Source organism: Melanerpes formicivorus, unplaced genomic scaffold (assembly GCF_026170545.1).
Source record: "Melanerpes formicivorus ecotype bairdi unplaced genomic scaffold, bMelFor1.0.p_v2 SCAF_16, whole genome shotgun sequence".
NCBI classification, from domain to species: Eukaryota; Metazoa; Chordata; class Aves; order Piciformes; family Picidae; genus Melanerpes; species Melanerpes formicivorus.
This window is the reverse complement of record NW_027142368.1, coordinates 17,429,930-17,456,357: the sequence shown is the minus strand read 5'-3', so window position 1 is coordinate 17,456,357 and position 26,428 is coordinate 17,429,930. Positions and strand designations below refer to the sequence as shown.

Genomic DNA, 26,428 nt, shown 5'->3' with positions numbered 1-26,428 from the left:
CAGCGTGGCAAGGAGAGGAGCTGCGCAGTGCCAGCACCCACTGCCAGCTGAGACCGGGGCCACAAGCACCCAAACTGGGGTGCAAAGCCCCCCCAGGCCCCAGAGGGTGGCTGCTTTCTGCTGGCAAGCAGGAGCCCCCCAACCCCGTCCTCACCCCAGCCCCCAGCAGACGCTCAGACAGAGCCTGGGGGATAAAATCCTTTGCAGGGGACGCCGGGGCTCTTGCCCCCTGGGTGCAGGGCAGGCAGGACACAGTGGGCACAGCCCAGGGCAGCTGCAGGGGCAGGGAGAGGAGCAGAAGCAGCTCTGGCACCTCAGGTTTGCCAGAGCCTGGGATCACGCAGCTGGGCACGTCCCCATGCCAGGGCCGAAGGCAAGAGCCTGGGTGGGCACAGGCCTGAGCAGAGCAGCTCCTGGCTGCCCACAGCTCACCAGCTCTGGAGGGCATGGGGCTGAGCCCCCCTGCCGTGCGTGTGGTGCCCGGGTGGTGCCCAGGTGCAGGGTGGAGGCTCAGAGCCTGCCTGCAAGCCTGGGCATGCATCCAGGCACCACAGCCACAGCTGCTGCCTCCTCCTCCTCCTCCCTGCACCAAATGGCAAAGGGCTCCTTGCACCGCTCCTGCTGCCCCCCGCTGCCCCCCAGCAGAGCTGCTCACTGTCTCCTACCTGTCCTGCTCCTCCTCCTCAGTGCCACCAGAGCCCAGCCAAGGGGGTGCTGACCTGTCCTGGGCAGCGCAGATGCCAGCAGCGGCTTGGAGGGCGGTGGGGAGCCGAGCGCAGCGAGGGGCAGCAGGGTGCCCAGCGCCGTGCCCTGCGTGCCCCTGCCACGGCAGAGGGCTGAGGGGAAGCAGAGGGCAGAGGGCAGCCCAGACACCGACTTTATTTTGTAAGAATAAAAAACAACCCCAAAGCAAACCAACCAGACACAAAACTTCCTGAAAACAGCTTCCTACCTCATAATTTCACAGAAATTAGCTTGGAAACAGCATTTGCTCTCCCCCTGCTCCCACACGGCCTCCAGGCTCTGCCCTCTCCCACCCCGCTGCAGCCCCCTGGGCACAGGCAGTGCCAGCCTTGGACCCCCACCCCACACGTCCTGGTGGGGCAGGGCAGAGCCAAACCCTTTTGCCCTCCGTGGTGACCTCTCTGGCGCTGGGATGGGGAGCAGGAGGGTTTGGATGGCCCCAGCTGGCCTGTGCCCCCCCCAGCTCTCCAGCCTGGCACAGGGACATGGGGCTGGGCATTTTGGTGGGGGGTGGCCTAGCAGAGGGGCTGCAGAGTGAGTGCCAGCTGCCACCTTAGGTACCACAATCCAGGCCCTGGGCACTCACCACCTGACCCTGCAGCCCTGGCATGAAGGGGTTAATGAATTCGGTTCTGACTAAGAAATTAGACCCCTAAGAAAACGACCACCCCCTGCTGCGGCCCCCCCGCCCCCCTCCCCACCCAACCCCTCCTCCTCTGCGTCCCTCCGTGCAGGCGCCGGGGGGCGCTGGCGGTGACCTGTCCGCGGCGGGCAGCGGGGGCTGGCGGCTCCGTGCCGGGCAGGGGCACTACTCCCTGGGGGGCTTCTTGCTGCGGGCGTTCCACATCCCCCGCTTGGAGTGGTAGTAGTGGTAAAAGTTCCTGAGGCGCAGCCGCTCCACCTCCAGCCCGCTCTGCAGCACCCTGCGGGCAGGCAGCGCTGCGCTGGGGCGGGCGGGGGGCGGGCAGGCAGCGCTGCGCTGGGGCGGGCGGGGGGCGGGCGGGCAGCGCTGCGCTGGGGCGGGCGGGGGGCGGGCGGGGGGCGGGCAGGGGGCGGGCGGGAGGCTCGGGGCGGGGGGGTGCAGACGGTCCCTTCACCACTGCGCCACCCTGGCCTGTAGCCAGGGGCTGTGCCCAGACTGGCATGGCCAGCCCTGCCCCAGGGGGGCTCGGGGGGGCCAGGGCCCCCAGGCTCACCTGTCCAGCAGCTCCCAGTCCTCGCCCCCCCAGCGGTCTCGGAACTCCTCCGTGTTCATCCCTCCCACGCGGTCGAAGTCTGACTTGTAGATGCCGAAGAGACCGAAGCCGTTCACCTCCCAGTAGCCTGGAGAAGGAAGGGGGGTGGGGGTGGACCCCCAAGTCCCCAGGCTGCCACCTCTGCCACCTGGGGACCACAGCACCACCCTGCCCCAACCCTCCTGCCCACCACAGATCCATTCCCATCGCTGCTGCCTCCTGTGGGGGTGACAGCCCAGGTCTGGGGGCACCACACCCAGTGCCCATGGAACAGTTTGAGCTGGAAGGAGCCTCAAAACTCCTCTGGTGCCAAGTGCCCTGGCACCAGCAGGGGCACCTCCCACCACAGCCCTGCATGTCCAGGGAGGGGACATCCACAGCCTCCCATGGGTGCTCCTCAAGCACCCATCCCTAGGCTTGAACCTCCTCTTGCTGAGGGTAAGTCCCCCCCTCCCTGCCCAGCCCCTGCCCAGCCCCTGCCCAGCTCACAGCCCCCTGCCCAGCCCCACTCAAGCCCAGCTCACTGCCCCTGCCCAGCCCCACTCAAGCCCAGCTCACAGCCCCCTGCCCAGCTCACTGCCCCCTGCCCAGCCCCACTCAAGCCCAGCTCAGTGCCCCTGCCCAGCCCCACTCAAGCCTAGCTCACGGCCCCCTGCCCAGCTCACTGCCCCTTGCCCAGCCCCACTCAAGCCCAGCTCACGCCCCCTGCCCAGCCCCACTCAAGCCCAGCCCCACTCAAGCCCAGCCCCACTCAAGCCCAGCTCATGGCCCCTGCCCAGCCCCACTCAAGCCCAGCTCACTGCCCCTGCCCAGCCCCACTCAAGCCCAGCTCACTGCCCCTGCCCAGCCCCACTCAAGCCCAGCTCACTGCCCCTGCCCAGCCCCACTCAAGCCCAGCTCACTGCCCCTGCCCAGCCCCACTCAAGCCCAGCTCACTGCCCCTGCCCAGCCCCACTCAAGCCCAGCTCACGGCCCCTGCCCAGCCCCACTCAAGCCCAGCTCACGGCCCCTGCCCAGCCCCACTCAAGCCCAGCTCACAGCCCCCTGCCCAGCCCCACTCAAGCCCAGCTCATGGCCCCTGCCCAGCCCCACTCAAGCCCAGCTCACAGCCCCCTGCCCAGCCCCACTCAAGCCCAGCCCCACTCAAGCCCAGCTCACTGCCCCTGCCCAGCCCCACAGCCCCCTGCCCAGCTCACGGCCCGGGGCCGAGGGGCCCCTCCCCGGGGCGGGGCCGGGGCTGACCGTCGGGCTCTCGGGGGGAGCTGCCGCAGCCCAGCCGCATGACGATGGGGGCGAACGCCAGCTTGCCCTCCACGCAGTGCTTCCGGATGCTGTCCAGCATGTTGGGGGGGAAGTGGATGTGCAGGTCACAGAGGAAGACGATGCTGTGCCCGTCCTGCGGGAGGGACAGCCCAGGCAGGAGGGTCAGGGCCGGAAGCCCGGCAGGGAGAGGGAGAGGGGGAGGGGGAGCTGCCCCTGCCCCCCGGGCTCACCTCCACCGTGTCCACGCCCGCCTGCAGCCCGGCGGAGCGCTCGAAGTTCCCTGTGCGCCGCAGGTACTGGTAGCTGAGGGGGAGGGCGGGGCGGGGCGGTCAGAGCTGGCGGCTGAAAGGGACTCAGCACCAGCGAGGGGAAGGGGCAGCTCCTGCAACCGATGCTCAGGGCTCCCCCCGCAGAGGTTTCTGCGTCCCCAGCCTCTCCAGCAAACAACACAGCCACAGTTTAAATCCCACAGAAGGAGGTGGAGGAGAGGGGCAGCAGGGCAGAGAGCAGGGCCAGGCTGGAGGAGGTTGTGCCATCACCCCCAGGCTGGACTGTTCCAGCCCGAGCAGCCCCAGGGGCTCCCTCAGCAGCTTGGGGGGGGGCAGGTGGGAGCTGGTGAGCACAGGGGGGGTTACCGAGGCAGGTGGGCATCCTGCAGGGCCTTCTCCACGTCCATGTCCTCGCTGTCAAAGTCCACCAGGATGACATTGAAGTTGGCATCCTTGGTAGCCTCATACAGGTGAGCCATGTCCGAGATGAACTGCTGGACCCAGCGGGCCTGGTTCTTCACTGCCAGACAGACAGACAGCCCTGGGGCTCACCACGGGGGTCCCAGGCACGCCCCCTCCCCCAGCCAAGCCTCTGACTGAGGAGAAGCAGAGCCTCAGCCTCCCCACCGTGAGCAGCCAGAGCCTCAGCCTCAGCCTCCCCCCCGTGAGCAGCCAGAGCCTCAGCCTCAGCCTCCCCCCCGTGAGCAGCCAGAGCCTCAGCCTCAGCCTCCCCCCGAGGCAGCCTGGAGGATGCAGGCAGGGGGCAGAGGAGCTGCCCTCGGGCACCAGGCAGCACAGGGCCCTGCAGAGGGCATCTGCTGGCACCTACCGGGCACCACGAAGTGCACCATGACGTCCTGCCGCCAGCTGAGCCGCAGGGGCCGGCACAGGGTGGGCTTTCCGTAGAGCAGGCTCCAGGGGCTGGGCTGGGGCTCGGTGGGGCCCAGGGCCAAGGGCTCGGGGTTGGGCTGGGCGCTGTGGTCCTGCCGGGGCTGGCGCAGCAGCACGTAGACGTACTCGGAGAGGCGCAGCGTGCGCTGCCCGCGCTCCGACAGCTCCAGCTCCAGCAGGTAGCGGTTCCCCCGCGCCGTGTCCCGGCGCTTCTCCACGTTGATGATCCTCAGCAGGGTGTAGATGCTGTGCAGGAAGCCGCCGGAGGAAGACAGAGCTGGGCTGGCCGGAGGTGACCTTTCCAGACCGAGTCCCAGCCCTGGTGCCAGGGCACCACCCAGCCACGGCCCTCAGCACCAAGGATCTGAAACCCCTCCGGGGATGGGCACCCCACCACTGCCCTGGGCAGCCTGGGCCAGGCTTTGGCAGCCCTCCAGGGGCAGAAGTCGATCCCCATGTCCAACCTGGACCTCCCCGGGGGCAACCTGAGCAGATTGCCTCTCGCCCTGTCACTTGTTCCTTGGGAGAGGAGACCAATCCCCCCCCCGGCTCCAACCTCCTTTCAGGGAGCTGGAGAGAGCCAGAAGGTCTCCCCTCAGCCCCTGCCTCTCCAGGCTGAACAACCCCAGGTCCCTCAGCTGCTCCTCCTCATAAGGAGAAGCATTTGAAAGCACACACCCCCCTCCACCACCCCCCAGGGGCTCTGCTCCCTTGCAGCTCCTTTGCTCCAGGGCTCAGCCCGACCCCACCCTGGTCCTGAGCAGGGCCAAGGCACATTCCCCAGCCCCGCACCCGGAGCCCAGCGCCTCCCTACCCTCCGTTCTTCTCGTTGAGCTTCTCCATGTACTGTGCCACCACCTCCACCACCTCGCCCTCGCCCAGCTGCAGGTTGCCGGAGACGTTGCAGCGCAGATCGTTCCAGTCCGAGCGCAGCAGCTCGAAGTCCACCGAGCTGACGCTGAACGTCCTCTGCCAGTTGATGGAGTCCTCCAGCCAGCTCTGCTGCAGCTCCCCAGCCTCGTAGCTGTAGTCTGACACCTCTTCCTCCTCCTCCTCCTCCTCTTCCTCCCGGCCCTTTCCCTCCTCCTGCTGGGACGTCGTCGTTTCTGACATCCTCAGGAAGGAGGTCACCTGCGTCCCCGCCGAGCGGGAGGCCTCAGAGGAGTTGTAGTCGGTGGTGGGGGCTGTCCTGCCTGGGGCAGGGGTTGTCTCCTCCTGGGTCTCCCTGCTGAAGAGCCCTTCGGTGCCAAGGGCCAGGAGGTTGGGCAGCGCCCGCTGCTTGGCCCCCAGCTTGGACAACCGATCCCACTTCCTGCTGCCCACGCGGGCATCCCTCCGCCTGGCAGCGTCCCTCTCCTTGGGGATGTCGCTCAAGAGCCAGGGGGAGCGGCGGCCAGGGGGGGCATGGAGCTTGCTGGAGGTGATGGGATGCTTCTGAGGGCTCCTGGAGCGCAGGTGGACTCTCTTCAGAGGCTTTGGGTAAAGGAAGATGCCAGGGAACGCTGGCTCCCGGCCCGGCGCTTTGCGCTTGCCCGGCTGCAGCCTGGTGACGTAGACCTTCTCCTGGGCTTTCTGGGCCTTTCTGTCCTCCCTGGGTGCTGCAGCCTTGCTGGGAGGCAGTGTTCTGGCTTTGCCCCCAAAGATGGGAACAGAGAGCTGGGGCTGGAGGCTCAGGGTCTCTGCCTGCTTCGAGGTCACCAGAAGCCCCAACTCATCCTCCTCACCCTCGCTGGGATCCTGCGGTACCCACCTGAGCCTCCGCCCAGGGACAGCCTTCCCTGCAGGGCCAGCGTCCTCCTCACCACCAGGGGTGGCTGCTGGGCTGGTAGTGGCCTGGAGGGGTGTGCCCCATCCCCCCAGCTGCCCAGCTGTGCCCCCCTTCCCCTGGGCCTGGCCCTGCTTGCGGCGGAAGCTGTAATAGTCCAGGTCGTCCCCGAAGTCCCCGGGGAGCAGAGCTGCCTCTTGCCCCTTCCCTCCAGGGACTGGCCCCAGGCTCTTCTCCTTGGCTTCAGGAGGTGGGGCTGTGGGCTCAGGGCTGTCCACTCCTTCTTCCTCCTCCTCATCATCCTCCAGGAAGTCTGGGGAGTAAAGGCAGTGACAAATACCCTGAGGTGCTGCCCAGCACCTGCCCAAGGTGAGGAGGCAAAGATTGCACCCAGCAAGAGAGGAACCCTTGAGCAGCCTCTGGGTGAGGGAGATGGAGCTGGTTGGCACTGACTGATGGGCACCAGGGCTGGCAGCCAGGAGCAGGCCAGAGGCAAGGCAGGCTTGGAACAACCTCTGCCATGAGCACCCCCAGACTCCACCCCAGGTCTGCTCCTGTCCTGCTGCCCTCTGGCCAGGCCAACCCAGGCGTGGGCACATGGCTTCAAGAAGCAGGGAGGGCAAATCCCAACCCATCCCACTCTCCATCCCAGCACAGTGGGCTTGGAAGAGACCTCTGCAGATCCTCCAGTCCCCCCCCAGCTCCAGAAGCCACCCACAGCAGCTTGCCCAGGGCCACAATGCCCAGGGGGGGTTGGAAGCTCTCCAGAAAAGGAGACTCCAGGGCCTGGAGCCTGGGCAGGGCTTTGCCGCAGAGCCAAGCATGAGGTGTGGCCACGGAGTGCTCCACACTGCCCTGTCCTGGCATCACTGGGGCAACCCCAGTGAGCCTCCCCTCCAAGTGGCAGGCTGGAGGTGAAGGTGTTGGGTGCTCAGCCAGGCAGCAGGCTGCTGAAGTGCCCCAGGGGCTGCCAGTGGTACTCACTGTCTGCGTTGAGGAAGAGGAACGCCCGCTGGCGAGGGTCCTCCTCCTCCTCATCCATCTTCATGTACTTGTAGAAGCCAAACCTGGGGATGGGGAGGAAGGATGAGCTGCTGCAGGTAAGGCACAGACAGGCTGGCACAGCCAGGAACATCCTCAGCTGTGGCACAGCACCTGGGCACAGCCTGGCTCCAGGGGGAGCTGGGATGCCCCAAGCCCAGGAGCGCTGCCAGGCTTCAGGCTGCCACGAGAGAGGGGCAAGGAGAAGCCTGGGGGTGCCCCTGCCATGGAGCATCACCTCAGCACCTTCCTCCAGCTCTTTGAGCTCCCTGCTGGCATCAGCCCCTCCCTGCCCTGCAGGGCACCCCAGCACTCACTTCTCCAGGTAGAGAGGGGACTCCCTGTAGAAGCATTTGTTCTCCAGCTCCATGTGGGTGAGGCGAGTGAAGTCATTGGGGTACACGAACGAGAGGTAGACCTGGGGCATGAGCACGCTGCCATCACCCAGGAGCAGGGTGGGCTTCTCCCCAGCAAACAAGGGCCAGGAGCAGGGCACCTGAGGCCACCAGCATGCCCCCCCCAGCAAGGTGACCTCCCCCTGCGTCTCGAACACCGCCCAGGGCCTCCGACCCAAAGCCTCCCCGGCGGGGGGGAGGAGGCTCAGCCTGGTCCCTCAGCGAGGGACAGCTCCTGGGGTTCCCTGGGTGGGGGCAGCCCTGCCCTGGGCTGGGGGCTGTGTGGGGCCTGCCCCAGCAGCACACTCACAAACTGCAGGCCCTGGTAGCGGGCGATGGGGAAGTCCTTGACCACGTAGGTGGGGCTGTAGGCACAGGGCACCAGCACGTCCTCCAGGCGGGAGGCCTCGATGGCAGGGGCTGAGGAGAAGCAGGCACAGCTCAGCCCCGGGCTCTGTGCCACCCACCCACCCCTGCAGCTCACCCCCAACCGTCCCCAGCAGGGACACCGCCCCCCAAACACGTGCAGGGGCAGGGGAGGGGCCCTGGGGCAGCCAGAGTCTGCTTTTGGGCCCCCCCAAAGCTCCAAGGAGGGGGCAGTCCCACCCCCACTCACTGAGGAAGAAGGTGTCCCTGGGGTCAGCCTTCAGCATGTCAGCCCCATGCTCATCTTGCTGAGCCTCCCAGAGGTAGCTGCCACTGTGGCTGGCCAGGGTCTGTGGGATGTGCTCCACGTGGTTCATCTTCAGGGAGGTCTCATCTGCAGGGAGGGCAGAGGCTGAGCCCCCCAGGCATGCCCCTGCTGCTCCTGCTGTGCCAGGAGCCTCCTCCAAGGCGGCACCTCCCACCCTCCCCACCAAGAGGGCTCTGAGCATGATGGCTTCCCCCAGCCCCCAGGGGAACAAAGGCAGCAGCAGGGCAAACCCAGCTCCTCCAGCCCCCTCCCCTGCTGAAGACCCCAGGGCTAATCACAGCCTAATGATGATTGCCATCAGCTGATGGCCATGGAGAGGACAAGGGCCCAGCTGAGCTCAGCCAGGCAGCCCCAGCTCCAAGGGCTGGGAATGCTCTGGGCTTTGCCTGCCAAGGACACAGGAAGGACAACCTGCCCACAGGGGTGCAGGACCCTGCAGCGTGAGCTGGTGCTGCTCCTGCTGAGGGCTGGAGGCATGCAGCTGCAGCCAGCCCCCACAGCCCCCTGGGGGAGGTCACCTTGGCCACGCTCAGAGCTGCCTGCACCCTTGGGTGCTCCCTTTGCAGGGGGGCTGTTGGGAGCAGGCAGGTCCTGAAACCCACTCCTGAGCCTCAGGTTGCTCTGCTCAACGTGGGGAAAGGCTCCAAACACCTCCCTGCAGCCTGGGCAGCCCTGGAAAACCCAGAGAGGGAAGGAAGGGAGGGAGGGAGGAGGATGCTCTGCACATGCTGGTGTGCCCCATGGCACAGGAGTAGGGTCCCCACTGTGACCAGAGGGCCTCAAGGGGGTTGGGACAGTGAGACCTTTCCCCAGAATCTCCTCTCCCTCCCCAGCTCTGGTGCAGCCCTCCCCTAGCTGCAGCAGCAGGAAGCCCCCGGGGCCCTCACCTGTGTAGAGGGAGATGTAGGAGGAGTCAATCACTTCGAACTTGAGGCTGGGCAGGAAAACTCTCCACTGGGAAAGACAAAGGGAGATGGAGGATGAGAGGAAGGGTGGCTCAGGAGGCAGCTGCCCACCCCCAGGCACCCCAGGGTGGGTCCTGCCCTGTCCTCAGCTCCCAGAGGCTTTCCTGCACTGATCCCAGCTGCAACCCTGCAGGACAGGGAGCAGGGGGAGGACTGATCCTGCCCCAGCACAGACCCAGGCACATCTTCTGCCCCCACCCAAGTGATCTGGGATCAGTAGGTGTCCCCCAGGTGAGTGGAGAGAGGAAGGCTCCTGGAGGTGGGGCACATGAAGCTTCCCCCTGGCCCCTGCTGCTGCTTCCCCATCGCTGGAAGTGCTCAGGGCCAGGCTGGATGGGGCTGGGAGCAGCCTGCTCTAGAGCTGTCCCTGCCCAGGGACAGGCAGAGCTGGAGGATCTTTAAGGTCCCTTCCAACCCAACCCTTGCCCTGACTCTGGGCCAGGCAGGCCAGCCCCAGCCCCACTGACACCAAGGCAGGCAGCAGTCACCATCCTGCCTCACAGGGAGGGATGGTGCTGGGCTAGGGGCAGGTTCTCCACCTGCCCCCCTCCAGCCTCGGGGATGGAGTGGGAAGACCACAGCCCCCAGCAAGGACCTGAACCGAAGGTGACCTGCACCAAGTCCTGCTCCACCTTGCTCCTTTCTGCAGCACTGCCTGCAGGCACATCAGCAGCTGCATTTGCAGCAGCTAGAGAGGGCCTTTAGAGCTGCTCCACTGAGCCTGAGCTCCAAAAGCTCCTGGAGCCTTTGTGCAGACAAACCCTTGGTGCCCACGGGCAGAGTGCCGAGGTCCTGCTCCCCTGCTCCTCCCTCTCTGATGGTCTGAAAGCCTTCCCTGCCTCCAGCAAACCTCTCTGCCCTTCTGCTTGCTCACAGCAGCCATGCAGAGCTTATCAGGGTGGAGGAGGAGGGGAGAGCAGGGCTGAGCTGGAGGAGGAAGGGGTGGCAGCAGCCTGCCCCATGCTGTGCTGGCACAGGTTTGACTCCAGTGATTAATGGCCTGGGAGAGAGGAAACCTTTGCTGAGGAGCCAACATCTGCCTCCCCCTCCTAGCTCCCAACACCCACTGCAGGCTTTGCCAGGGCTGTGCAGCCAAGGCAGACAAGTCCAGACCTGAAACTCCTGGTGTCTCTAGAGGGGAGCAAGGAGAAGGGACCCACTCCATCCCCTTGGCCACCTCTCCTCCCACTGAAGCTGGGAGGAAGCCAGCAGGGTGAGCTGCAGAGGTGTCTTGGGACCTGGCCTGGGCTCTCCTTGCCCATGGCAATGGCTCCTCAGAGAAGCAGCCCCCAGTGGGCACCTTCCCCCCCCCAGCCCTTCTGCAGCAGGCAAAGGAGAAGGGAGGAGGGCTGGGGCTGGCCACGTGGAGCTGAGGTTCCCAGCACCACAGGAGGCTGGAGCAGAGGGACCACTCCATCAGCACCCACTGCAGGAGCAGGAGGGAAGGACAGCCAGAGGCCACCAGCATGGGAGGCTGGGATGAGCACAGAGAGCAGCCCAGGGAGGTGGGAGCTGGACCCCAGGGTCACCGACTCCTGCCCTCTGCACGCCACAGGCTGGGGGACTGCAGCTCTGCCCCAGGAGGAGGCAGCTCAGCACGGCTGGGGGAGCCCTGCTGCTGGCTCTGGGCAGAGAGGGGGGCAGCAGGGGGGCAGCAGGGGGGCAGCAGGGGGGCAGCACTCACTCCAACTTCCACGTGGTCGGAGCCTCGGTCGTCTTGTTTGTGCAGCAGCTCGAAGTAGTAGCGCCGGGAGGACAGGAGGCTGCACGGGGGCAAGGAGCTGGTCACAGCCCATGGCACAGCCACCTGCAGCCACTGCCAGGGTGGTGCCAGCAGCCCTGCTGGGGCAGCCGGCCCGGGGAGCCCTCCCTGCCCTGCTGAGGTGGGGCTGAGCCTCCCCGGGGCAGGATGCGGCACGGCTGCCCCAGCGCCCGGCCGAGCCTCGGGAGGGCAGGGCTGCTCCGGCCCCGTCCCACCGCGGCTGGCTGAGGCCTGGGGGCACAGCTCCTCAGCCCCTCTCCCCACAAGCCCTCGGGGACACAGCAGGACTCCTCCCAGGGAGGTCAGGCAGGGCCGGGGAGGGGCAGGGCACACTCACCGCAGAGGTTTGGAGACCTGAGAGCTGAACTTGGTGAACTCCCCTGGCGCTGTCCACTCGGTGCCCAGCTGGGGGGGCAGGGAGGAGCAGGTGAGAACACCAGGGGCACCCCGGGTCAGGGGGCTCGGGGCCCAAGCCCCAGCAGCCTGCAAGAATCTCTGCCCCACCCCCCCGGGCTCTGCCAGGCTCTTCAGGCTGGATGACATCCCAGGAGCTCAAGCCCGGGGGCTGCTCGTCCCCAGCTGGTGGCACCTCTGCCACGGGACCAGAGCTGCCGTGGGGGTGGTGACAGCCCACGGGCCTGCAGTCACAGGGGCTGACACCAAGCAAACCCAGGAGCAGGTCTCACCTCTCCTGCTGTGGGACAGGAGCTGCTCTGTGGCAGCCACAGCGAGGATGGGACCAAGATGGTCCTTCAGAGGCCAGATCAGGCACAGCCAGGGAGAGAGAGGGACCAGGCTGGCACAGCCCAGCACTGCCCAGGGGACAGAGGAGCAGCAGAGCTGCTCAGGGGAGGGCCACCTGGACCCTGCACACTGCTCAAGAGCTGCTGCAGCTGAGGGACAGTTTGTGGTGGCTGGAGGGCAGCCAGGGGTCTGAACCTCCTGCAGTCCTGGGGATCCCCAGAGGGCACTCAGCCAGCAGGAGCAGAGTGAGGCACCCGAGGGAGGACTCTCAGGGGGCATGGGGAGAGGCAGGAGGGCAGGGAGGGTGGCACACACCTTGCCCACGAAGGCAGCCAGCCTGCAGTTGGAGGGACTCTCATCAGAGCTGAGCCAGAACTCAGAGTTGTCATCTGAGGCCACAGAGAACTGGAAATCCCCTGGGGAGAGCAGAGCAGAGCAGAGCAGGAGCTCAGCACCGAGCAGCTCCAGGAGCTCAGCACAGAGCAGCTCCAGGAGCTCAGCACCGAGCAGCTCCAGGAGCTCAGCACCGAGCAGCTCCAGGAGCTCCAGCAGCTCAGCACCGAGCAGCTCCAGCAGCTCAGCACCGAGCAGCTCAGCACCGAGCAGCTCCAGGAGCTCAGCACAGAGCAGCTCAGCACAGAGCAGCTCCAGGAGCTCAGCACCAAGCAGCTCAGCACAGAGCAGCTCCAGGAGCTCAGCACCGAGCAGCTCAGCACCGAGCAGCTCCAGCAGCTCAGCACCGAGCAGCTCCAGCAGCTCAGCACCGAGCAGCTCCAGCAGCTCAGCACCGAGCAGCTCAGCACAGAGCAGCTCCAGGAGCTCAGCACCAAGCAGCTCAGCACCGAGCAGCTCCAGGAGCTCAGCACCGAGCAGCTCAGCACCGAGCAGCTCAGCACCGAGCAGCTCAGCACCGAGCAGCTCCAGGAGCTCAGCACCGAGCAGCTCCAGCAGCTCAGCACCGAGCAGCTCAGCACCGAGCAGCTCCAGGAGCTCAGCACAGAGCAGCTCAGCACCGAGCAGCTCCAGGAGCTCAGCACCGAGCAGCTCAGCACAGAGCAGCTCCAGCAGCTCAGCACCGAGCAGCTCAGCACAGAGCAGCTCCAGGAGCTCAGCACCGAGCAGCTCCAGGAGCTCAGCACCGAGCAGCTCCAGGAGCTCAGCACCGAGCAGCTCAGCACAGAGCAGCTCCGGGAGCTCAGCACTGAGCAGCTCAGCACCGAGCAGCTCCAGGAGCTCAGCACCGAGCAGCTCAGCACCGAGCAGCTCCAGGAGCTCAGCACAGAGCAGCTCAGCACAGAGCAGCTCCAGGAGCTCAGCACCGAGCAGCTCCAGCAGCTCAGCACCGAGCAGCTCAGCACAGAGCAGCTCCAGGAGCTCAGCACCGAGCAGCTCCAGCAGCTCAGCACCGAGCAGCTCAGCACAGAGCAGCTCCGGGAGCTCAGCACAGAGCAGCTCAGCACAGAGCAGCTCCAGCAGCTCAGCACCGAGCAGCTCAGCACAGAGCAGCTCCGGGAGCTCAGCACAGAGCAGCTCAGCACAGAGCAGCTCCAGGAGCTCAGCACCAAGCAGCTCAGCACAGAGCAGCTCCAGGAGCTCAGCACAGAGCAGCTCCAGGAGCTCAGCACAGAGCAGCTCCAGGAGCTCAGCACCGAGCGGCTCCAGGAGCTCAGCACCGAGCAGCTCAGCACAGAGCAGCTCCGGGAGCTCAGCACAGAGCAGCTCAGCACAGAGCAGCTCCGGGAGCTCAGCACAGAGCAGCTCAGCACAGAGCAGCTCCGGGAGCTCAGCACAGAGCAGCTCAGCACAGAGCAGCTCCGGGAGCTCAGCACAGAGCAGCTCAGCACAGAGCAGCTCCAGCAGCTCAGCACAGAGCAGCTCCAGCAGCTCAGCACAGAGCAGCTCAGCACAGAGCAGCTCCGGAAGCTCAGCACAGAGCAGCTCCAGCAGCAGGGGCCAGCCTCAGCAGCTCCTGGGAGGGACCCTGCACCTCATGCCACAGCTCTGCCCTCCATGGGACTGGGGCTCTGCCTCCCACCAAAGCAGCCAGGGGAGAGGCTCTGTGCTCCAGGAGCCTCCTGCCTGGGAGCCAGGGGGCTCAGGAGCTCTCTGTGCTGAGATGGCTCAAGCAGGGAGGAGGAGGGGCAGCAGAGGCTGAGCTGCAGCACTCACCATCCTTGAAGGGGTGGATGTAGCCAAAAATCCTCAGCCCGTAGTTCTTCCACTTGGGCGACACAGCCAACTTCCTCACCGTGGTGCGGCTCTGCGGGCAGCACCGGAAGCACCAACAGCTCCTGCCCAGCCTCCTGCCCTGCACCCCAGTGCCCACCTCCTCCTTGCCACCCTGGCACCTAGATCCCTCTGCAGCTCCCACCACCTCCCCCTCCATCCCTGCTGGGAATTGCCTGCCTGCAACCAAACCCAGAAGCCTGGGAGCAAAGGGCTGGAGGGCCGAGCCCACGGCCAGGGGCATCCAGCAGCACCCAGAGAAGGGCAAGAGGACCCCCCCCGACCCCCCCAGGGCTGGGACTCACGTGGGGATAGAGTGGGAAATGGAGGTTCTTCCTCAGGTGCCTCACAGCCCCTCCACACCAGTCTTCAAAGACATGCAGGTTTGCCTTCCCTTTGTACTGCAGGGCAGGATGGGGAGGTGAGCAGAGCGCCCCCCACAGCCCCCAGGGCAGCCCCACAGCCCTGGCACCCCCCAGGGATGCCACCTGCCCAGCCTCAGCTCCACCCTTGTGCCAGCCCCAGGGGCACGATGCCCACACCCAGGAGATAATCCTCCTGTGCTGCTGCTTTGGGCCCAAGGGCACCTGGGCAAAGGATGTTGGCAGAGTACAGCACCAAGGCTCCCCCCAGCCCCCTGCCCCCCCCAGCCTTCTGCCCCCTGCCCCCCCCAGCCTTCTGCCCCCCCTCCAGCCCCCTGCCCCCCCCAGCCTTCTGCCCCCTGCCCCCCCCAGCCTTCTGCCCCCCCTCCAGCCCCCTGCCCCCTGCCCCCCCCAGCCTTCTGCCCCCTGCCCCCCCCAGCCTTCTGCCCCCCCTCCAGCCCCCTGCCCCCTGCCCCCCCCAGCCTTCTGCCCCCTGCCCCCCCCAGCCTTCTGCCCCCCCTCCAGCCCCCTGCCCCCTGCCCCCCCCAGCCTTCTGCCCCCTGCCCCCCCCAGCCTTCTGCCCCCCCTCCAGCCCCCTGCCCCCCCCAGCCTTCTGCCCCCTGCCCCCCCCAGCCTTCTGCCCCCCCTCCAGCCCCCTGCCCCCTGCCCCCCCCAGCCTTCTGCCCCCTGCCCCCTCCAGCCCCCTGCCCCCCCCCAGCACCAGGACGTGGGCACAGCAAGGAGCCCCCTGGAGGGGCCCTGCAGCCAGCGGTGCCCTGGCACACCCACCCTGCCCGGGGGCTGTGGCTCCACACCAGGAGCAGGCAGAGCCTCCAGGCCAGGGGCAGGATGGCTTAGGGATGGCTGGGGGGGGCTGAAGGGAAGGGGCTGCAGGCTGCCCAGGGAGGGGCCATGCAGACCTCCTCCTGGGACCTCTACCACCACCACCACCACCCCTGCTGCCCCCTGCCCACCCACCTGCTCGTGCCAGGGCAGAGCCTGCTTGGTCAGGTTGAGCCTGGGGCGCGGGGGGGCTCGGTCCCACCGGTGGCCTCCGGGGAGCCAGCTGCCCAGGCCCTGCCCATCGCTCTGCCAGGGGAGCAGAAGGGAGAGGTGAGACATGGGGGGGCCAGGGCAGCCCAGCTCTGCTTGCAGGAGGTCCCCCTAGACCTAACCCCCTGGCTCTGGTGCCCAGCCCTGCCAGGGGAAGCCGAGAGCCTTCAAGGCCATGCCAGGAGCAGAGCAACGCTGGCAGGAGCCCCAGGGAGCAGAGGTGCCAAATGTGCCACCCAGGCCTGGCTCCTCCCTCTGCTGAGGGGAGAAACTTCTCCCAAGCAGGGAGGTTTCTGCTCCCCTGAGGCCCTGGGCTGCTCTGGTGGCTACTGGGAGTGGATCACAGAACCAGAGCCGGGTTGGCAAAGCCCTCTGAGATCAGAGAGGCCAAGTGTAAACCCAGCCCCCCCATGCCCACCAACCCCTGGCCCCAGTGCCATGGCCACACGTTCCCAGAGCCCTGCAGGCATGGGGACTCCACCACCCCCCCGGGCAGCCTGTGCCAGGCTCTGACCCCTCTGGCACCAAAGAGATTGTTGCTAAACCCAACCTCAGCCTCCCCTGGCACAACCCTTGGCACCCTCAGCCAGGCACGGCTGGGAGCACCCTGCTCTGCCTGGCTGTGTGCTGGGCAGGGCACTGGGACCACCCCCTCCCAGGTGCCACCCCCCAGGCCCCCCCAGCCCTGCCCTCACCACCAGCTCCTCCTCGTGGCTCTCGCTGGAGTCCTCCTTCCTGCGCTGCGCCGAGCTCTGGGCGGCCCCCAGGCGCCGGCCGGGGTCTGTCACCTCCCCCAGCCTCTCACCATCTGCCAGGGGAGCAGCAGGGCTGAGCCCAGAGCCACCTCCCACCCCTGCCCCCCCAGCAGGGACCTGCCCTGTGCCAGGGGCTGCCACTGCCGCTGGGCAGGAGGGGCATGGGGCTGGCAGCAGGGGCAGCAGCGACTGGGGGGGGTCTGACTCCCCTCACTGAGCTGGTGGCAGCTCAGCAGCAGCTGTAACTGCGCCCCCCGGGGGCCCTTGATGCAAGGGGCAGGTAGGATAAGCTGCTGGGGGGTCTCCCTCCCTGGGGGGGTCTCCCTCCCTAGCCATCCGCGGGGGCATCCCTGCCCCTTGGGCCCCTGCCCCCAGCTCCCCTGGAGCCCCTCACTGCCCTGCCCCAAGCACACCCAAGGCTGCTGCTGAAGGTGGGGATGAAGACCTTGCTGTCAGCCCTGACACAGACAACTGGGGTCCCCCCGGGGGGGCAGGGGAGGTGGAGCTGCAGCAGCCTTTGCTTCCCAGCACCACCATAACCAAACAGCCCTGAAAGCACAGTGCAGGCCTGGGCAAGGCACCAGGTTGGGGGGGGGGCAGGGGGGGCAAGGGGCTGCCCCTGAACATTTCAGGCCCCCCAAACCCTGGTGGGCTGGAGGGAGGCTCCTGGCACAGGCACACAGCTTGGCTCTGTGCTCTCCTGGCAGCACTGAGGGAAGCTCCACACAATGGTCAGGGAGAAGGGTGCCCAAGAACCACCCCCACAAACACTGTGACCCCCCCAAACCAACCCCACCCCCACATCACACCAAGGGGGAGCCCCAGATGTGGGGAGCAGCAGCACAGCTCTGCCCCCAGGCTGAGGGCAGGGCAGCAAGGGGGGCAGCAGCAGACTGCCAAGGGTACAGCCGGATGCCACTGGGCCCTCCCCGAGCCCAGCAGCAGCTCCTGGGCAGCTCCCACCCCGGGCACAGCCTCAGCGGGAGCTGCTGGCCGGCTGCAGAGCCCACAGCCCGGCCAAGGAGGGGCTCCAGGTGCCCGGAGCCCCCTGCCGCCCCCCCGGGCCATCAGCACTCAGTGGCCGCTCAGGCAGCGTCTCCGTGGAGATGGCAGCGCAGATCCCAGCCCCGCCGCGGGGGCAGGAAACTGAGCTCCGAAGCCTCCTCTGCTCCCAGCCCTGCTGCAGCCCCGGCAGCTCCAGCCCTCTCCTGGCAGCTCCCTGCCTCCCTCCTCCCTCACCCTGCTTCATCCTCACAGCAGCCCAGGGAGCTGATGGGGAGCAGCAGGGAGGAGTGGATCCGACACCCCCAACTCCCTCACCCTTGGGACCCCTCCCCAGCCCTCCCGGGGTGCTCCTCCCACCCCTCAGCATGCCAAGGCAGTGCTGCTCCATGGACTCATCACAGCCATCAGGAGCTGTCTCCCGAGGGCCCTGCAGGGGATGGGATGCAGCAGCTGGCTCGGGGGCACCCACAGAGGGCATCTCCTCTGGCACACACCTGCCGTGGGCTCTGCCAGCTCAGCACCCACCTTGGCTGCAGGCTGGGAGTGCCAGGCTGCCCCCAGCACAGACTAACCCCCCCCAACCTCTGCTGCCAAGCACCAGCAGCATCCCAGGCCTCGTCCTCAGGCAGGGCTGGATGTGGCCACCCCCTTCCTGCTCGCTCCTGGGTCCCACAGCTGGGTCTGGGTCCTGCCCCAGGGCCCTGGGCAAACTGCAGAGATCTTGGATAAGCTGAAGCCAAGTGGGGGGAAACACCCCCAGCAGCCACAAGCTCCCTGCATCTGTGAAGGCTCTCCCAGAGCCTAAGCCATGAGCCCTCTGCTGCTGCCCCTCCCCCTGGCTGCAGTCCCACCAGGGACCCTGCCAGGCTCAGGCAGCTCCTCTCAGGCAACACAAAGGAGCAGGGCAGGGGCTGTCCTGCCCCCTGCCTGGGGACCCCCAGGGCTCTGTGCCCTCTGCAGACCCTCTCTCTGCTTGGGAAGCAGACAGCTGCTCCCTCCCAGGGGCAGCCACATCCCAGGAGGGGTGAAAGCACCAACAGAGCCCCAGAGGAAGGTTTTTCCCCTGCAATTTGCATCTTGGGTGGGAAAGTCAAGGGCAGCCTTTGGCCAGACCCCAGGTGCCAACCAGCCCCTGGACCAGAGAGGGAGCTGCCAGGACCCTGCCCCAGTCAGCATCACTCTGCTGCCCCCAGAGCCAGCACCCCTCTGGTCTGGGGGAGAGAGGGCAGGGGAGAGGAGGGTGAAGCAGAGCTGGGAGGTTGGTTCCTCTCCTCCTGCACATCCCCTCAGCAGCCTGCACATCCCCTCAGCACCCTGCAGCCCCATGAGCCGTGCCCAGCCCTGCAGCACCTCCCAGGACCAGGGCAGCAGCACTGCACCAGCTAATGCCAGCCCCAACCACCTGCTGCTGCCCTCCCCAGGGGCCAGGCAGGGGTGGGCAGCAGGGCTGAGGAGGGGGAGGAGGTCTTGAGGACTGGGACCTGCTCTGGGGACAGCATGGCCTGGGGTGCTGGCAGGAGGCCCTGAGAGCTCTTGCCCCAGGGGTGCAAGAGACAGCGAAACCAGCACCCAGCTCCCAGCCAGGGCCAGCAGTGCCCCTTGGGATGAGAGCATGGATGGAGGGGGCCAAGCCCTGACCCCATCACAGGGGGGGCACAGATCTTCCCTGTTATCACCACCCCAGGCTGCCCCCCTGCTCTGAGGAGCACAGAGAGCCTTTCAGGCACAGGCTGCTGCCTCCCCACCTCCCTCCTCCTCCTCTCCAGCAGGCTGAGGGCATGTAGCTTGCTCACCCTGAACACAGCCCCTTTCTTCAGCTGGCTTTTGGAGCCAGGATTTCCCCTGAAGCTCTCTGGAGCCCTTCCAAGCCCTCCAGCATGGTTAGGGATGCTTCTCACTCCTGCTTCCTCCTGCAGCTCCTGACTGCTCCCAGCAAGTCTCTCCTCCACTGTCACTTGCAGCAAGCTCATGCTGCTCCCCCCTACCACCTCCCCAGACCCAGGGAGAGCCTCAGGCCCGGCCCAGCCAGCCCAGCCTGCTTGGCATGGGGAGGGAGAAGCTCCTGGGAGCATCCCCAGAAGGATCAGGCCTGGGATTTCCCAAAGCCCCAGCTCCACCGTGGCAGAGCACCACCAGCCCATGGCACTCAGCACCTCCACAGCTTTGACACCCCTCCAGGGACGGGGACTGCCCTGGGCAGCCTGGAACAGGTCTTGACAGCCCTCAAGGAGAAGAAATTGTTCCTCATGCCCAACCTGACCCTTGGCAAGCATCCCCAGGGGTGCAGCAGCTCTGCCCTTGGAGCAGAAGCCAACACCCCAGCCCCAGCCCCTGGGCCAGGCAAAGCCTCAGCAGCTGAGGATTGTCCCTTTGGGTGAGCCCACAGCACCTCCTGGCACAGCCACCCAGCACACCATGGCTGGGGCATTACAGGTTCAGAGGGCACCAAAGCAGCTGGCTGTGGCACCTGGCTCCTCAGCACCACACCACCAGGAGCAGGACCCCCCTGCTCCTCACCCCCAGGCTCCCTCAATTGCCTCTTTGATGCTGGAGCCCGTGGCACGGAGGGGCTGTGAGCACTGGCACGTAGCTGGTCCCCAGCTGGGGATGCTCTCAGCTCCCTGCATCCCTCCCAGCCCAGAGCAGAGCTGTCCTGCCCCAGGCCCCCCGTGGGCAGAGCTCTGGGGCCTCCAGCGCCCTCACCAGGGTGCTCTGAAGCTGCTCAGCTCCACCGTGCTGAGGCTGGAGGGCAAATACCAGGGAGACAAAGGTCCTGCCCACCCCGCGCTGCCCAGAGAGGCTCTCCAGAGGCTCCTTCCACAGGCAGCCAACTTCTTCCCTGCAGAGGGGGAACCACTGACCCCCCCCGAGACACCACATCAACAGCTCCGCGGTTACAGGAGGCTCCAAACGGAGCCCCGAGGGGAGGAGAGCAGCGCAGGAAATGAGCTGACAGCGAAGGGCCACCCCGGAGGGGACCGGGAACCTCCCGGGGGTCCTTCCGTGTCCCGCTCTGTGTCCCCAGAGGACTCAAGCCGCCAGAACGTGGCACAGCCCAGGGCTGAGGACCTGCTGACGTGTCCTGATGGCCACCCCCTGCCCCGGGGTCTCTGCGGGGAACTGGAGCCACAACCTCCTCCCCAGGGTCTGCCCCCGTCCTCACCCATCCCACGGCCGAGTGCGTGGGGCAGGGGCAGCAGGACCCGGAGCCAGGGCTGTGGAGCCCTTCTCCCTGAGCGTGGGGTCGGGGCCAGCCTCCCCCCCACCTCTCACTGGTCATGGCTCTGGCCCCGAGCCCGGCATGGGGTCCCCACGCTGCCACTGCAGCCCCCCGTGCCCCCAGGGCAGAGGCAGGGCCGTGCCCGCGCCCCGTGCCCGCGCCCCGTGCCCGCGCAGCGCTGGGGACAGATGAAGCCACCCTGCTGTAACTCCTTTGCTTTCCAGCCCCACAGTTCCCCACCCCCAGCTTCGGGAGCCTGCTCTGGGGGTGTCCCAAACACCGAGGGTCAGGGCCAGGCTGGGCAGAGCTGCCGAGCCAGCTGGGCACTTGAGGAGCCCCATTTTTGCCTTTAAATAACCCAAATCAGGCACACACCAACTCCCCCTTGTACTCCCCCCCCAGCACCTCCCAAAAAGCCCTGAGCTGCCCCCAGCCAAAGCACAGAGCTCTCTTCTCCATCCCTCCATCCATCCTCCTCCTCTTCCCCCAGCTGGCTCTTGGCAGGTCCAGCACGGTGACAAAGAACTGATCGAGGGGAGCAGGGCACCGAGGGCAGCAGGGCAAGGAGCCCAGGGCAAAGGGGGCACAGGGGCTGTGGGGCTGCCTGCCCCCACGAGGAGCCTGGATTCCTGCTCCAAACCCCCCTGCAGCAGCAGGGGTGGGGCCAGGGGCCCCAATGCCAAGGGCTGCCTGGGCACACCGGGGACAGGAGTGGGGCAATGCCAAGAGGAAGCCCAGCAGCACCCAGCCTCCTCCTCACAAACCTGCTGCCCTTCCTCTTCAGAGAGTTCCTCATCATCCTCTTCTCTGCCTGCCCCCAGCATTCCTGACAGAAGGGATGAAGCCTTCCAGAGCCAGCAGCAGTTCAGCATCCCAGTGAAATCCAGAGCACTGTCACAACCACCCTGCCCCAGGGCTGTCTGTGGGCCCTGAGCCTCAGCCCAAACCCCCTCCCGGCCTGCGAGACCCCCAGGGCCAGGTCCCCAGGGAGGGTCAGTCAAGGACAAGGCTCTGCCAGCAGCAGGGGGCTGAGCACCCAAAGAGCACCCAAAGCCAAGGCTGTGCCCTGCTTGGAGCCCTTGGGGACTGTCTGGGCATAGCAGAGGGGTGCCCCAGTGCCAGGCACCAGCAGATCTCCTGCCAGGTAAGCTCTCCGGGATGCAGCCAGGCTGTGTCCCTGCCTGGGCTTTCCCCCCCAGCCAGGAGCTGGCTTTAGCCTCCCCCAGCACGGATCCTGCCCTCCCCAGTCACAAACCCTCCCAAACCCCAGCCCAGGGCAGCTGTGTGTTCAGTGCCTGCCATGCCCCCAGGGCTCGATGCCCACGGCAAGGCAGCTGCGGGGCAGGAGCAGCCCTTGCCAGGAGCAGCCCTTGCCAGGAGCCAGTTCAGGTCTCTGCTGTTGTTTCCACCTTTTCTCTTCCCACCTGGCCCCAGGCACTTCCACCCCACTGCCTCTGAGCCTCCAGCGGGGAGCACACCGGAACGGCCTCATTACTGCCGCGTGCTCAATTAGGCAGAGCAGGGCAATTACAGGAGATGAGGGGAGGGGAGGCACATCCTAGCAGGGGCCAGCCATGACCTGGAGGCTCCAGCTCCAGGTGTGGCCATGGGCTGGGCCAAGGGGGCATGGGTGCCCCCCAAAATAATCCCCCTGTACTTCCACTCTGCTCCTCGACATGTGCAGACCCCACTGGGGCAGCCCCCCCACCTCACCCCCACCAGCTTCCCCAAGGCTCCTGCCCTGCGCCTTCAGCCTGCAGGATGTCCCTCTGCTGGGTGACAGCTCACCTGAGAAGGGTCAATTAACCTTTGTGAATACACCCTCTGCCAGCCAACAGCAGGATCCTGGGCTTCAGGCAGGGACAAAAACCAGAGCCACCTCCAAACCTCAGCCCCCCTCGGTGCACAGACCTGGGCAGCACTGCTGCGAGCCCTGCCTCCTCCCCTGCCTCCTCTGCCCCTCTGGGCACAAGGGCAGCCCAGAGCCAAAGCCATCTGAGAGCAGGACACAGCAAAGCTCCCCACAACAGGGTCCCAGCTGGAGATGCCATGGACCCACAGGGCAGGAGGAAGAAGACACAGGCCAGGAGACCCCCTCCCCCACACCCTGGTCCACTTCAGCCCAGGGACATCTACTAAGCCCCAGGGAACACTTGGTGCCCTCTGCTTTCCGTGGGGCACACAGCACACACTGCTGGCTGTGCCCCACCAGGGCCTGGGGCAGGTCCCCTGCAAGAGCTGGGGACAGAGGGGAGCAACCTCCATCCCCACCACAGCCAGAGGGACAAAGCTCTTCCTTCAGCACCCCGTGAAGGAGGCTTCAGTGAGAGCAAGGTGGAGGGGAGCAAAAGCCTCTCTGGACAGAAAGGGCTACCCTGGAGCCCTCCCTCCAGCACAGCTCAGCCCCAAACCCTTCCCTCTCTCCCTGAACTCCTGCACCAGCTTTTCCTTGTACACTCCCCCCTCAGCTTTCGACTCCATTCAACATCTTTCCAACTAAAGCAGCTCCCTGGCTCTCCCAGCTCTCCCACTCCAGCTCCTTGCTGGGTTGCAGCAGCAGGATTGGGATCTATCCACAGGTGAATCCCTTCCCCAGCTCCCACCCAACCCCTTTCCATCACCATGCTTCCAGGATAAAAACCAGCAGGACCTACACTCAGTTTTCCCTCAGGCTTTAGGCACCTGTGGGAGCAGCACCTCCCTAGAGCCTGCTCCTGGAGAGCAGAGAGGGCATGGTCCAGCCCAGGTCAGGTCCAGCTTCTCCTGGGGAGCACCCCCCCCACCCAGAGCAGGTGCCCATGGTCCCCATGGCACTGGGTGAATCCACACTCAGGCACCACTGGAGCATGGTCTCACCCAGCACCTCCAAAGCCACAGTGTCCCCAGGCTGTCCCCATTCACTACATGTCCCTCTCCCTTTCCCCACCTCCCAGGGACCCTCTTCCCTCAAAAGCCACACACCGACCACCCCCAGAGCAGGGCTGGGCACCCCCACCCCCCGCTGCAGCAAGCCCCCACCACGGAGCACCCCGAGGGGCAGGCTGGGATGCAGGGCACCTCAGAGAGGGCAAGAAAAGGCACCCACGGGGTCCAGCACCCAAAAGCACACCCAGGGAGGACACCAGCAGACGGGCATCGCTCTGGGCTCGCAGGACTAAGCCCCGGGGAATGCCTTGTGCCGCTCGCTCCGCTGCATCCCGACCCGCGGAGGGCCCCGAGCGGGGTCTTCCCAGCCAGCCAGCCGCAGGGCCGCTGATCCCACAGCATCCCCGCCCCCTACAGCCCCCCAAAGAGGAAACTGGGCCCTCCTCAGCAGCGGGGGCATCGCGGAGACACGGGGCAGCTGCTCCTGGGCCGACTTCTCCAACTTGTGGCTTTTCCATCACCAGTAACCCTGCAGCAAGCAGCGAGCAGCCTCCCGCCTCCCCTCTCCCCTCCTTCGGGGGATGCACAGCAGCTCATTTCCTGCTTCCCTCATTAGCATCAGACCGATCGCGCTGTAAGGCCCCAAAATGTGCAGGCTCATGCTGCTGCTAGGTCGGAAACTTTGCCTTTGCCAGCTGCCAGGCTTTGCCGGCCACCAAGCCCAAATCAGCTCCAGCTCTCAGCTCTGTTTTGGACAAAACCGCTCGGCGAGTCCGGCCCCCCCCCAGAAACCTTCCAGCTCAAGTTTCACCCATCAATATTTCGTGCAGCTCTACGCCCTGGAGCAGCCCGAGGAGGTCTGCAAGGGTGAAGCTGGAAGGTGCTGGCACCTGCCCCGCCGGAGCATCCCGGGGGGCGGGAGGGTGGATTTTATCCGAGCAGAGGCTGAGGAAGCGCTGGGGAAGGCCGGGAGGTTGGGTTTGCCCCTTCCAGGCAGCGACGAGCAGCTATAAATGGCCTTCTTTGTCATCGCAGCCAGAGCGGCGGATGGAAAAATGAGGACGGAGCAGCTCGCGGGGGAAGGGGAGGGGGGGAATGAGAAACCCCCGACCAGTTTGGGGGGTCCCTTCTGGGTCTTCTCTGGGGACCTCGGTCCCTGAAGGCACAGTGCTGGGGTGCGGTGCCAAGGTGCCGATGGTCCTGCTCTCCCCAAACCCACTTGGGTGCTGCAGGACGGAAAGAAGCCGGGGGGGGTGGGGGGGGGGGCGGCTCACCGGGAGTGAGTCTCAGCCCCGGGGGTGCTGGGTGACAGCGGAGCAGGAAACAGGGGATCCCACCCCTGGGGGTGCTGGGTGACAGAGGGGGATGCTCTGAAAGCAGCTTGGTGGGGTAGGGAACACCCAACACATTTTGAAGGGGAAGAGGACCCCCAAAACCCAGCAAAGCCTCGCACCGAGAGATAATGAGGGTCAGGAGGGGGCCTCCGGTCCTGCGGGGGTGTCCCCGTTACCTCTGCCGTAGGCGAAAGGGAGGCGCAGGGCGCGGCCCTGGCGCACCAGGCTGATGTGGAGGTAGGTGAACCAGACGGCGAAGGTGAGCAGCACCAGCAGCAGCAGCAGCTTCAGCTGCTTCCGGAGCTTCTTCACCGGGAGCCGCGGCATCCTGCCGCCCGCATCGCCCCCCGCCGCCGGTACCGGCCTAGCCCCGGCCCATCGGGCTCCCGGCCCGGGCTTGTCCAGCCCTGCCCAGCCCGGTCGCTACGGGCCGGCTGCGAGGGCAGCGGGGCGGCGGCTCGGCGCGGAGCCCCCCGCCCGCCCGGTGCATGGCCGCCGCCCCGGCGCCGGCTCCGCGGCTAGGCAATGAATGAGCGCGGCCGCGCCCGGCCCCGGCCCGAGCGACGGCGCCGCTCGCCAATCGCGGCACGCCCCGCGAGGCGGCGCCGCCAATGGCCGCCCCGCAGGGGCGGGGCTTGAGGAGGTGCCGCGCGTCTCCAGGCAGCGCTAGCGCCGCGGGCGAGACCATGCGGAGAGCGGCGGGGGAGGTCCAGACCCGCTCCAGACCCATTCCAAGCGCGATACAAACCCGTTCCCAGCTCCGTTCCCGTTTCCGGTCCCTCCCCAAACCCGGCTAGTTCCCGGCGCGTTCTGAAGCCGTTACTCTTTTCAGCCCCGTTACCAGTCCCGTTCCGAGCCCCGTCCCGGCCCCGTTCCGAGCCGTTCCCGACCACATTCCCAGAATCGTTCCAAATCCGTTCTCGGCCCCACTCCTACCCAATCCTGGCCCCTTCTCCAGAACCATTCCCAGACCCGTTCCTAGTCTCATTCCCGGCCCCGATCCCGGCCCCGCGCGGCGGGAGGGGAAGCGCCCCCCGGCCCTTGCTGCCTCCCCGGCGGGGGTCGTTCGTTGCCACCAGGCTGCGGTGGGGTGGGCGATATGCCGCCGCTCCCCCCTCGCTGGGTGCAGGGACCCCGGGGCTGAGGCCGCCTCTGCCGGCAGGGCCACTGGGAAGCCCAAGGGCTGCAGCTCGCCCTGTACAAATCCCGACGGTAATTAACAGCAAAGCTTAATTAGAATGAGGGACGCCGAGGCCCTTGGGCTGCTCCTCGGGGCTTGCGCTCCGCCGGCGTTCAGCGGCTGAGACCGGGCGCAGCTCACTGCAGGGCTGCTGGCGTCGGCTTTCCCCCGGCAGCTCCACAGGCTGCGGCTGGGGCCGGCACAAAACCACGGCAGAAATCGGTGACCGGGGGAAAGCGACGTTCCCAGCCGGGCGGACTAGAGGGCACCAGTGCTCTGCTCGGCGCCTCCCCAGCCCGGCCCCGGCAAGCTGTGGAAGGTTAATTAGCTCCTCATTAATTAAGCCAAATCTAGCGGCAAGCTCCTCCTTAGGAGTCGAACCCTTCAGTGGGCCAGAGGCTTCCAAGGGCTGCCCCAGCCGAGGGGAGGTCAAGATGCAGGAGGAGGGAGCTCCGGAGAAGGCTCTCCCCACAGATGCAGATCTGGGGAAATCCAATCGGTTTTGCCTCATTTTTGCCCTAAGCCAGCAGAGGAAGCAGGAGGTGACAGGCCAGGACAGGGCTGTCTGCAGAGCCTCCTGCCAGAAGACCAAACCTCAGCCTCCTTCCACCCCACCAGCAGCTCTGGGAGGTTTGGGAATGTACCAAAAAAATCTGGAGT

At 66.6% G+C, this 26,428-nt stretch overlaps 1 protein-coding gene across 1 annotated transcript; it reads right to left on the bottom strand.

Annotated features, from left to right (window-relative positions):
* Window positions 1-853: 853 nt before the first annotated feature.
* Window positions 854-25,093, bottom strand: B4GALNT4 (beta-1,4-N-acetyl-galactosaminyltransferase 4). The gene is made up of 20 exons (XM_068148496.1): window positions 24,765-25,093; window positions 16,105-16,217; window positions 15,335-15,445; window positions 14,300-14,395; window positions 13,938-14,028; window positions 12,084-12,184; window positions 11,362-11,429; window positions 10,947-11,025; window positions 9,185-9,251; window positions 8,220-8,363; window positions 7,914-8,023; window positions 7,526-7,626; window positions 7,152-7,234; window positions 5,217-6,480; window positions 4,341-4,648; window positions 3,878-4,031; window positions 3,473-3,545; window positions 3,222-3,375; window positions 1,941-2,067; window positions 854-1,667 (listed from the first exon to the last, which is right to left on the bottom strand). Exons 1-20 carry the CDS (start codon window positions 24,913-24,915, stop codon window positions 1,553-1,555), a joined length of 3,510 nt encoding a protein of 1,169 aa, XP_068004597.1. The 5' UTR covers window positions 24,916-25,093; the 3' UTR covers window positions 854-1,552.
* Between the last annotated feature and the right edge of the window lie 1,335 nt (window positions 25,094-26,428).

What these genes read in the sequence shown, in the direction of transcription:
- B4GALNT4 (XM_068148496.1), bottom strand. Translation starts at nt 24,915, where the DNA reads ATGCCGCGGCTCCCGGTGAAGAAGCTCCGGAAGCAGCTGAAGCTGCTG. An exon ending in CTCCCCCCGAGAGCCCGACG is followed by an intron (nt 2,068 to 3,221) that starts GTCAGCCCCGGC and finishes TTCCTTCTCCAG; the next exon opens with GCTACTGGGAGGTGAACGGC. An exon ending in GACTGGGAGCTGCTGGACAG is followed by an intron (nt 1,668 to 1,940) that starts GTGAGCCTGGGG and finishes GCCTGCCCGCAG; the next exon opens with GGTGCTGCAGAGCGGGCTGG.